Below are 12,648 nucleotides of genomic sequence, written 5' to 3' on the forward strand. Positions count from 1 at the left end.
AAGCAGGTACATTTCCTATGCAGTGTAGAAAGAGAGGATGATATTTAAGAATGGAAACCACAAAAACTAGAATGTTGAGCAAAAGAGAAGTCAGAAATGTAACTGTCCATAAAGTTCTTGCTGTTACACTGTCCCAGGATCCTGTTATGCCTATGTACTATATGTGAGATGACTAATACAGGGACCTCAAAATTATTGAAATGGTTGAAGACGTTCTGGACAAAAAATAAGCATTGAAGGTCTCTTTCAGTAGGTAGGTGTCCCCTTTCTGTTAGTTCCTGTGCCAGGAGCCATGCTCAGCAGTTAGGTGTCTAAAGCACAACAGAAACCAGGCTCCGGTGGTTTTATTTTCTGTTTCCTACCTGTGAAAAAAGAAACACAATACCCCAATCTTACAGTGAGCAAAGGGCTCTCACCACAAAGTCTCACCATAGTTCAAGTCTTCTCCTCAAGCTGAGCAAAGCAGCAGTATGACCCAGTTCCCATTACCCAGGTGACACCGTAGATGAATGAACATATGCCTTCATGCCCCTGCTGTTCTTGTACTAGTTATTTAGGCATGTGTTTGATTGATTGTGCTATTTCAGCATGCTGGGAGATTACCTGTACTACTGGGCTTTGCTACTGTGGGGAAAATGTATAACTTGAGAAATCTTTTTGGGGGGGCCTGTTAGCATTTCAGCTGATTTTAAATTCATGAACACATCACTGTGAGGTGGTGTGAACTCTGCATCCTGCCACAGTCTGAGGTGCCCTTGCTCAATATGGCAGTTAAAAAGTGATTTTTTATTTTTTTTTTAACATACCCAAGGGGTAGGTATAGACTATGATGCTACTGTGCGATGCAGCTTTATTCCATGACATCCAAGTTAGCCCTAAGAGATATGACCACGTTGCTTCTTGGATCCACATTAGTATAATTGTATCTTGTAGTCTGGACATCCTAGTTAGGTGTTATTGAGACGGTGTCCCATCCTGACTTGGTCATTTATGTCATGGTAATGGCAACACAAAGTAGGGGCCCAACAAGAGAAGAGCCATGTGCTAGTTGGTTGTTAGCTGAACCAACATGGTGCATCTCCCAGTGACCAAGTTAGGCTGATCTTTGCAGGTCCTGCTTTAGTACATTTTTTATTCCCTGATATCCAAGAAGTTGGGAAAAACATCCAATAGAAAATCTCATCAGTTGAAGGCTTTTCTAGTTAAGAACAGTTCGGGTCTGTGGAAGTTCACGTCAGTTAGAAGCAGTGGCAGGAAATACAACGCTTTCCGCCAGTCTGATTCTTTCCAACAGTCAAGATTAGCTTTCAGGTATATGAGCATTAACTATATCTTTCTCTGCATAATCTATTTGTAAATCTTTGCAGATTTTTTTTCCCTCTCTTTTTTTCCTCTTAGGTATCCTAGTTATTAAAGAAGAAGAAGATGAAGAAGGAGCAAACTGATGACACTTTCTTGTTGGGTATTTAATTATTTAAGTAACTCCAGATAGCTCAGCATATAGAACTTTTATATAAATGTTTGTTCTGAAGATCTTTGGGTAATTTTTAAAAGACCGGCTTAGCTCCACAGTCTCTCACCCAAAGAATGAGTTACCAAAATTCAGGCACACCAATTTTGTCAAGCTTACAACACCTTCTGTAGAGACCAGTGGAGCTGAGTTTATCTGCCATTTGGCTAGCAAGAGGTCTTTACCTAAACTAATACATAGTTATTTTTAATCCCTGATTAGTGGTGCTTATTGTTCACTCTTGGGTTATAATAGAACCATTTTAGCTTGTTAGGTGCAGCTGGCCAACGTTATCATTGGAAACACTGAGGCCAAAAGAACAATGTTGTGGTTTAGAGACACGTTACAGGCTTTGTTGTGTTTAATTTTGTTACGGAAATCCCTTAATATTTTAAATATGCGAGTTTGCCTTTTCATCCCCTTAACTGTTACGCCAAACAGGCCCAGTAGTTGTGGACCTACGCACAAAAAAGGTATCGGTCCAATGATCACTTGATTCTGGCCTTAAGTTTTGACTCGGGCTTCTTGTGTTGGAACTCAACTGCATTGCTTAGATGGCCATGTATAAGTTATGTATTTATTTATTTTAAAGAGGCAATGGGAATTCTTTGCGTGGTTTCAGTGAGACTAAAATATCTGCTAGCTTTTTTTTTTTTTTTTTTCTCTCTTAATAAGAAATTATTTTAGATGGGAATAGGTGGCCTGTTAGCCTACAGCTGGTTCCTAGTTTGGGTTTGGGTCACTGCTGGACATAATCCTTCTCAGCTCTGCAATTTTCCTGTAACTAAGTAGGCTGATGCTAATACAGAAACAGTGAACAAAAGACCTGGGTTTGAGGACAGAAAACTTTAGGTTTGGGGATACTCCTTTTTTATGAAAGCATCGATGTAAGCAGTGAGAGAAAGTGTATGTAGTTAGTGGGGAAGGTGAGATGAGATGGAAAGTGAGCATTGGAAAAAAAGTATCAAAGACATACTAAATGTGCTCTGTTGCAGGATAACCAGTTTTAGCAAAGCCCCCTTATATGACAGGTAACTATTTTTAGTGAAAAGCATTAAACAATGATGAAGACGTACCTGATTGCACTGTTAGATGCCAAGAGCAGTGGGGTTTTTTTCTTCTCTTTAGAGAATAGATCAAGTCACCTGAGTAGATTTTTACTTCATCTTGGGTTTGTTTTTTTTAAAAGCTTTCCTTCTAATTCATAGTACCATCTTTGTTTAAATTAAAATGGTGACAAGTGTACCTGCTGGTTCCAGACCAGGCATAGAAAGGATGGAAGCAGAACGCCACTTGATTATTTTGTTTGTGAAGGTCTGGCAGGAGTTGAAATCTTGGAAGTCATGCTCAGAGACAAAGGCCACGTTGGCACAGACAACAGTGGTATTGATCTCAAGCTCCACGTATCATTGTACTAGAAGATAATTTGCTGTCTAATCAATTTCTAGGTGAACAGTGTGAAGTAGAAGTTTACAAGACAATCACAGTTTTGTTTCAATATATTGCTAGTTATTCTATGATTGTTAGAGGAATTCTTAAGCATTCTAACTTAAACCAGCAATTGCTGATAAGCCTCAAGTTTGATTTAGATCAATTACTTAAAATAAGGTCAAGAGAGCAATGGCAAAAACTGTGGACATTCTTTACCTAGCACAAACTATTTCCAGGCAGCTTTTCTTTTCACCAGAAAGCAGTTTCGTAGTTGACTAGCTCACTGGGTTTAGCTTACAGACAACTTTATATTCGTATGTAATTTCTTTTAACATTCTCCTAGCTTTATCGTAAGTAAAGGCACGATTGACCAAGCACAATGGGAGAGAGGGTATATAGTCAATGGCCATTTCATATTGGCTTCTTTTAAATCGAAGCCATTCCGTTCACTTGCAGCCAACCACTTTCGGCAACGTGGATGTGCTTGGGCAGTACAATGGCACGCTCAGCCCCACCTGACCCCGTCTGCTGTGGTGGGGCAACACGCTTCTGCTCTTGACAACTGTAATTAAAGTGTGTTTAACAGGAGCCAGAGCTTGAGTGGGGCAAAACTTGACTTCTGAATACTACCAAGAAATGGAAATGCCAAATTCACCTATATGTTTGGAGACATTTTCAGACTAGAGTATGCAGTGCTCTTGTCATAGTGCTCGGTCACAAGCAATGTGTTTGAACCTCTGCAGCTGGGCTCTCCTAGCACAACATCTACAAATATGGTACGTATGGCTAAGTTAGCACCTCAAACGAAATGCAGCAGGACAGAGTGAGCAAGCGATAAGCACACAGTCCAATACTAAATAATCCTGCTGGCTGATTTTTTAATATCTAAATACAGTGTAAGTCTACTTCTTTGAAGGTTGTGTTAGATACAGCAAATACTCTATGCTTCGGCCATTTTGGGACATCCTAAGAGCAGAGTAGAAACTTAGTGTTCTGACTACAAGGTGATGATTGGAACGAAACACAGCTCCATTGACAAGACCTGAGGGATAAGAGCAGTTCCCGGCTCTTGTAAGGGACCAGTACAGGCTCTACCTATGGGAATCAGTCCAAGCACTATTAGAGTTGTTGGTAGAGTGGTGTGTCTTCAGTGGCCCACTGGCGTCAGCTCTTTTCAGAGATTAACAGCACAAAGTCTCTCTCTTTTTTTGGGAGCTGCATTATAAATACCACCAAAAAAGAAAAAAAAATCATTATTGAAGGAATGGGACATCCAGTCTCAGCACAATTATAGCAGCAGTAAGGGATACTTCCAAGACAAGACTTCCCTCACCTTTCACTCTCCATGCTGTGATAAATTAGCATATACTTTAAAACCATTCTGATAAAAACTGTATGTCTATTGCAATGGAACAATACAGTAAGAGAAGCATAAATTGTGGCACTCATCTGTCAGGAGATGCTTCAGCTCAAAGCTGGGTGGAAGGTTCAGCTGAATGTTGCTTTGCCTGATCAATCATGATTACTCTCAAGAACAAATCAACCCCGCCCCCAAACTTTTTCTCCTCCAAAATGAGTAAAGTTTTCCTACATTTGAAAATTTGCACTTTAAAATTATGCACTGGATGTGGTGGAAGACATACGCAGGTGGTAGAATTAAAGCAGCAGCTTTGATGGTGCTACACCACATCATTTATAAGCTCACAGCGAAGCTCAGCCTGCGTACCCATAGGGAGCGGCTGTGTCAAATGTGGAAAGGCTCTTCCCTGTTGCACCACATCCGATAAAGTAGTAAGCACATTATTATTCATGGATGAAAAGAACACCCATGTAAAACCTTCAAGCCATGTGGAATTCTGCTTTCCCCAGTGAAATTGTGGAGGAGTAGCATCCACTTTATTCCTTAGAGAAATATCCTAAAATTAAATTAGTGATAGGAACTAGCTAGGTTTTTTACTTGCTTGTTAGCACATTGACCTCTCTTCAAAGAGCTGATTGATGTATGCAGTGATTATATTGAGAGCTGCTGGAAAAATGCGAGAAGAGACCTGAGAACCAGCAGATGACTCAGGTTGCGCTAGAAGTAGACTCATCTAGAAAAATCTTCAAGCAAGAGAGCACTTTTAACATCGCCTTTGGCTATCTTTTGTATACAGTAATTTTGTAGCATGACCAAACTGTTAAATTTGCTGTGTTTAAATTATTTAGGCCTATGTTTATAAATGTTCTTCTGTGAAACTTGTTTAAAAATAATATAACGTTCTTTTATACAAACGTCTTTGGCTGTTGTGTAATGAAATAGTTCAGCTTGTGGAGAGCATTCAGAAATTAAATTTTGTTCTCATAAACTTTCCTAGCTGCTCAGGGAGCGATGTATTTATAGTATGTAAATGCTGTTCCTTATTGCCTCTATATTTTAGAATAGAAAATAACTTAGTTTTAAAAATGCTGATATATTGTGATTGTTGTCATCTGATACATAAATATTTTTCAATCTTTTAAGACATCGGTTGTCAGACTTTGTTCTTAGGTCCTAGGAGAAAAGTCTACTACCGCTATATGGGGAAAAATCCAAGTAAGTTAAATAAATAGCAAGTAAGTTAAATAAATAGCTAGTCTTTCCTCAGTACAAAATTACTAATTCACTTTCAGTTTGAGTTCTGTTAGCAGCAATACACCATCAATTCCATTAAACCAGGACAAGAGAAGGTTAACCGATAATAAACTTCTGTAATAGAAACTTTCCCCTTCCGTAGACAGTGTCGCTGAAACGTACTTTCAAAACTCAGATTTAAAGAAAAAGCTTTCTAGCCCACAGTAGTTAGTCTCAGTTATGACAAGAATAGCATCCTGCAATGACGGCTGTAATGCTATTTAAAACACATGTAGGGAATTACTGCAAAGTCCTCACACTACCACTCACTCAGAGCGTACTAATCACTAAAATGCTTCATAAGGTCTCTTTCAGAAGGGCTTGGGTCCACCAATTAAGATGAAAACCAAAATGCCCCAAACTTGTGACTTGTTTGATCATCTGAAGTTTGCATGGCTTCACAGTCTTAGTGCAGAGTAGTCAACCTTTGGCACTTTGGCCAGTTGGCTTTGACAGGGAGGCAACTCCATTATTTAAAGCCTTAAACAAAGTTGCGGTCTGCTGCCTGAAGGGAAGGCGTCGGTGTTCACTGTCTCTTCTGCCCACCAAGCAAAATACCACTTACTTCTCCGAACACTATTGCTGATCGACAGGAGTCGATACCCGCAGGAGTAAATTAGAGAGGGCTTCCACACTGAGCTGGAAAAAAAAAAAAAAAAAAGAGCATTTCAATGTTTTGGTCCAAGTCTTTCTCCTGCCAGCTTTGCCAAGAATATTGAAAGGGAAATTTGTCAGCATAAATTAACAACTAAAAAGAAAACAGGTGTGCTGCCTTAGATTCTAACCAAAATCTAGCAGGAGGCCAGGCAGACATTTCTACCATCTGCTTTATGTAGCTTTTTCTGCTTTTGCAGCTTTAAAGACCTTGTGGGCATAGGTGTGCGAAACAGTAGCCCGATGAACTAAAAACAGTTAACTACCAAAACAGAAAGAACCTTTGTTTTGAAGACAGACAGAAGCGTATTTATATTTCAAACCCACAGCAGGAGAGCCAGCTACTGGCAGAGGGAACGAGATTAGTGCTGTATAACAAAATACATTTAAAACCCCTCAGACTCAGGTAACAGACAAGTGCCTTTAAGACAGCGTTTACCAAAACTTATTTTATACTCTACCATGAAAAATACAATGCAGTGTGACTTACAAGTGGAGTCGTCGTTTCTACAACCAGCAGATTCAACTACTAAACAGCAAGAAAACATTAACTCTTTTCCCAGCAGCTCCAGATTTTCTTCAGTCTCTCCTTTCTGTCCCAGCCACGGCCATCCAGGAATTCAGATTTGACACAGCCCCTCAGGTACCACGTCACTCCATGCTGCCTTCGCTCTGCCCACTGTCCTCCTCGTTGTTCACTATTCCCCGTGACTTTCTAACACAGTCAGGGTTGTTACTGGCATTTGGGGAAGGTGCTGGGCTTGGAGTGGGACACACACACACAAAATCAACACTTCTGTAAAGCAACTGGAGCGTGCATCTGCCAGTTATTTTCTTGGAATGCAAGACATGAAGCACACGGCAGGCTGGTGTCTTCAAGAAGAAGCTGGCATCGAGAAACAGCCTCGAGGATTGCTATGGAAAACGGGGGCGGGTACGATGAGAGCGCGGAGTAGCTAAAAGGACTCATAACTGCTTCCTTTGCAGGAATGCACCACAGTCACTATTACCCCGAGCCCCCCCAGGCACTCCCTCATACCATGAAATAAACTCCGCTGTGAAACTATTTTTTAAACCTCATTTAATAAAAGGGGTTTTAGATATATAGAGGATATTAAGTAAATAAGTTACATAGTACATTACGATCACATCAGCAAGATTTCCTTTAGTGTATTAATATTTTATAAAAAAGCACACAAAAAATAAATTCAGTCCAGTCTATCACAACTGTACAGCAACAGGTAAATATATTTATATATGTACATTTTTAACATGTAACAGTCCTTTAAAAGGTGCCCTAGGCAGCAAACACACAAAAGGAAGTGTCTGCTCACTTGTTAAAATAAAAGTAATATACTTTATTATAAAGCATTTATACAGTAATTACAAAGGCTGACTGCTCCTGTACAGTACACCAAAGCTTTGACTACAAATGTAAAAACAGAACATAAAAGAACAAACACAAAAAAGTTTATATCAAATCTGAACTACAAGGGGAAAAATACACGTGGAGAAGCTGCAAGAAACCATTTTTTAAAATATACAATTACATTTCTATAAAAATATATGTTGTCTTCTAATCTGGAGAAGTTAAGGTTTTTTTTCAGGCTCAGCTGTCAGTGGAATCCTAGTCTTGGAAAGAAAAGTCCTTAGGCAGCTGAGGGTTCAAAGTTTGTATCTCCCTAACATTTGACACAGGAGGGAGCGAGGGTGAGTAAAGCAGCTGAACCCGAGTGATGAATTTATGTAGAAATTCGCCCCCACAAAAATCAAATGTGATTTGTAGACGCTGCTTCCCTGTCTCTTTAAAGCTTCATAAACTTTCAGATGTACATCAGAAGATAGGGAGAAAGTTTGTGTGGGAAAATGCGGTTTAGAGTAAGGTCTCTGGCAGAGGTAATCACTGGACTAAAAGTGCCATTGTATGAAAGCAGACAAGACTTCTATGGCTACCGTCCTCCCTACTCCCATCTCTTTTAAAGTAGGATATGTGTAGATATATAGGGACTTTCTATCCGCTGCCTGAAAGAGAATCAAGTAGTGTGTGATTGCTGGAAGTGAGAAAGCTCACTCTTTGTGATTTAGGAAACACTTTTTTTGAATGTTGACTTTAATCTAAACTTGTTACAATGATCAAAATGACAAAAAGCCTCAGTTTGAGAAATCAGAGGGTACTTTTAGCTAATTTGGACTTCACATTACATCTCTAGTACGGGATTAATAGATGAATTACCTTTAAGCTTTAGAATGTCTATCTTTGCCCTGGCTTTAAACAGCTACATTCCTACCTGCTCCTAGTTAGCGAAATGCCACAGTCCTGCACAGCCGATTGAAATTCTGTAGGCCTCCAACTTACAGAGTTGAGTTATCTCAGATACCGTTACCTGTATCAGTAAATGGAAAAACATCAAATAAACTAAAACGCAGAGTTGTTGTTCTTGCAGCTAGACTGCAAAACACCTGTAGCTATATCAGATACGCATCACAAGTGCATGCATATATCTAGTAGTCATATACGCACACAGTCTTACAAAACTGAGATGCTATCCCATGCGGATCACAAACCTGAAGCACTGAATCCAGCTGTAAAGGGCAGACACCACAGGCAGAAAGGCAGAAGTACGTGATCAGGGCAAAATTGCTGCCTCTCCGCAATGCCCAACATTGGCATGAAGCCTCAAACAGGCAATGGCTTTGAAATACAGGCACCTGCCTGCTGTGCGTGTCACCACCTGGAGCCTGACCTGGCGCTGTGAAAGGCAGATCTATTAGTACACATTTACACCAATGCAGTCTATAAATCTGGCATTTGCTCCCATAGAAAAGCTGGGTAAAGCAAAGAGACGCCTTGTTCAAAACTCAATGACTGAGCATATACTGCCTTTTTTATAAATTAACAGCAAACCCTTACAACTAAATGGGGATCAGTAAACAGGCCTTTAAACGAGGGGAAATAATGAGCATAGGGTTGTAAAATGGACAAATCAACAAAGCATAGAAAAGAATCTTTTTTTTTTAATCATAATTATAACAACACAGCCTTAAATTAACACTGTGCTGCAGTAAAGAGCCATTCACGTGATTTTTTCGCCCACTAAGAAGAATAACAGAATTCATTCCAGATTAGACAAATTCAGTTCAAATGCTTTTTCCACAGCAACTGGGGGTTGGATGGTTTATTTTATTACAACAATTCTCTGCCAACTTTTGCTAGTAGGCAGGATCTAATTCAGGTGCAGGATCAATTCCAAACTGCTACTGTAAGCAAGTGGGCAGCAGGTTTGGTTTTGTTTGTTTTTAAACAAGACACTCAAAGAAGCATTTTTACTTACCACCATGACAGAAAAGAGGTCTTCTGGTGGCTACTAGCAATACGTAAACATGCTCAGAAACATTTCCATTTGATGCCACTTTTTTAAATGCCAGAACATTTACCTGTTACCTGATTTTGGTGAGCCATGCTAACCCACAGCTGTTAGAGGTCATCCTCAGAAAAAGCCCTTTTCTGATTTTCTTCCAGTGACAAGACCTCACTATACCAAATCCTCCTGTTCTCTTCTGCTTTTACAGCAGCAGGGTGTTGGAGAGAAAACAGCTAGTACTGGATTCAGTGTGTAATACACACACCATTTTTGTGCAAGTAAAGAAAATCTCTGATTTGTTCTTATCAGCACCTCAATGGCTTATCCTCGATAAGAGGAAAAATTACTCTTATATCAATTTCCTAAAATAAGGAGAATCCGTGAAAGATCTGGCCTTTGGAAGACTATAATAATGCTTCCATTGAAGCATCATCATATCCAAAAGAAGATTAAATTGGTACTTAAAGCAATCCCATTATTTGCTCCCTACATCATTGTACTTCATTTCATCTGATCAGTTGTCTGTCACCATAATTTGGCTATGCCATATCTAAAACTACTTCAAGCTTGAAAACTCCTGAGGGCCATGACTAAATGTTTGCTTATTAGCACCCAGGCATACTTGCAGACACTAAAAATACTAGAGTAAATGCAGGTGATACACAGAGCAGAAGAGTGAGAGGCAAAGAAATGTCCTAATTTTCTGCCTATAAGGAGAACAGTACATTTCAGTACAAACCTCTCTGCAGATTTGCCTTACCGGAGAAGACATTTAAGTTGTAGTGTAGCATCCTATTTTCTAGTTGGAAATATTCCCGCTACTCCAGACTATCCCTCACTTTTTCCTAAGCATCTGCTCCTGATCGCTGTCAGAAACAAGACCTGGAGCTAGACAAAAATCTTCATTTTTGCCACATTTCTCAACGTGTGCCAGTTCCACCTCTATCTCCATTTCTTTTTTACGTGTTTCTAGGCCTTCCTCAGTCTCTGTTAAGTAACAGCTCTACTGCTGGGACACTGGTGTTCCAGGCAAATGCATCCATCACAACACTGTAACATCATCTACATTACTCTAAATCCTTTTTAGATATACTCACAAGCCCTGCTTGTTTCTGAACTGTTGCCATGCAGTTCTCAAGATCTGGAAACTATTGGCAGCTTCCCAGAAACATACTTCAGAACTTTAAGCTTAATTGCAACATTGCTTTTTACTGGAATTAATCCCAGTACTACAAGCGGACCACGAGGCCCAGCTGCTTCACCTACTGTCTGTCCTGGCACAGTGCGCTAAAGCTTCTGTTCTCTCTAAGGCCCCTAGGATAATGGTAGACAAGTATTTTCTCCAATTTACAAAAGGAAAAAGATAACCACCAACCTCGAAACTCTCAACAGGAAGACCGATTTGCTTAAGCCTCTTTTAAAAGATTAGTAGCTTTTAGTTCTCCGCAGTTTTTGAATGATTTTAACAGTTCGTGACATGCCATCTGCTTCCACAGCCTAGTTAGTCAACGAGACCCATGCATGTAGGACATGGAACAGCCATCCAAACACTGAAAGGAAACCTAATTTTGTTAGGAATGAAAAATACAACCTTGGCAGAACACCGAACACTTAAAGGCAAAAGTGTCAACATTGAAAAAAGTGCAGTCCTTAATGATACTCCTATTTATTTTGTAAGAGTAGTAACTGTTTCTGCTGGTAAGAAAAGGGATTCTATCCAAAGGCATGTATATGTCAAAGCAAACATGGTACAATACACAGCCTCCCAGACTTAGAGAGTGAAGGAATCACGGTTGCATAAAACCACAGGGCAGGAAAAGACTGCCAGATGGCACACTAGAGTTACAGCCACTTAACCTGGAACTTATCTAGCAGCTTGAAGGGTCAAGACTTTTTTTTTTTTTAAATAATAAAAAAACCCCAGCCAGTCAGGAACACACTGTAGTTCACATACAGCAACCCCCCTTGGATCCCTGCATGGGAACGCAGGAGCGATCGGCTCTTTCGGTATTGCACCACTGGAGCAGCGCACGGGTGATCCACCATGGTGCCGGCACGCAGGGAGCCGTGGGGTCAGCGCTGCTTCCAAGCACTGGCAGGAGGGAGGGAGCTGGGCAGCCGGGGTACAGCACTGGGACTGACTGGCCATGAAGCATGAAGAAGTGATCCAATTCTTTACATCTTTATGAAATAATGATAAATGTGGGCTATAAAGATGGACAGAACGATCCTGCAAATCTAACATCTCTGGCACCTGCACCACTTTACTTCTTAACTCTCTTTCACCAGCAGGCTTTTGGTGGCTAGACTTTTTGGGCTATTAGCGTGTGTCAGTTCTGAAGGAAGAGGCAGCCTTTCAGCAAAGAGCGAGGCTCGCAGTGGGACAACCTGGCAGGCAGGGCTGTCCAGCCACCAGCGTGGAAATAAGTGACAAGCTCCTCCTGCACGTACATGCTGTCTGACGGGAAGTATTTGGGAAACTAGGACCCCACCATACGAGCTCCTGATGACAGCAATTTCAAGGAATAAACGAAGGCTGCCACAAGAAAGAAATGGATGTGTTGAGAGGTAAAAGCCATTCACAGAGGGATCACTGCTGGAGATGAGAGTCCATTCCCATCGCCCATCTCCGAGGTGCACACAATCCAGTGCGCAAGAAGGTCTTGGTTCATTTTCTCTGAACAAACTTGCTCCCATTTATGCAAAGTCAAAACCAGCAGTTTTCATTTCAAATTGCACTTGTGAAGCCCAGACTACTTTCCATTAAGTTAATCAAAGGCAGACTATTTTGATTTCCAAGATGAGACAACCCACAAGGCCTGTGGCTACTCTAATCCCGCAGGATATTTTTATATCCATTGCTGCATTCTTAATGGCATAAAAGAAAACACCTCAGGCTTTCTTTTGAAAAATAATACTTCCTCTCAAAAGGAAGAAGCGTCTTGCTCATCCCAGTTTTCATTTTTGTGAAGCAGAGGCCAAAAGTGCACACCATCTTTCCACAAAACTTGTTGGCTGCCTGAATAAATGCTCAGAAA

The 12,648-nt window shown here is 40.5% G+C and overlaps 1 protein-coding gene across 1 annotated transcript in view; it reads left to right on the forward strand.

Moving 5' to 3' along the window:
- Window positions 1–1,743, forward strand: part of DNAL1 (dynein, axonemal, light chain 1) — an 11,369-nt gene extending 9,626 nt beyond the window's left edge. The window contains exon 7 of the mRNA XM_009882403.1: window positions 1,399–1,743. Within this exon, the coding sequence (XP_009880705.1) occupies window positions 1,399–1,445 (47 nt within the window). The 3' untranslated portion in view covers window positions 1,446–1,743. The remainder of the gene's footprint in view (window positions 1–1,398) is intronic.
- The last annotated feature ends 10,905 nt before the right edge of the window (window positions 1,744–12,648 follow it).

This window comes from Charadrius vociferus, unplaced genomic scaffold, assembly GCF_000708025.1.
Source record: "Charadrius vociferus isolate BGI_N301 unplaced genomic scaffold, ASM70802v2 scaffold50, whole genome shotgun sequence".
Classification (NCBI taxonomy): domain Eukaryota; kingdom Metazoa; phylum Chordata; class Aves; order Charadriiformes; family Charadriidae; genus Charadrius; species Charadrius vociferus.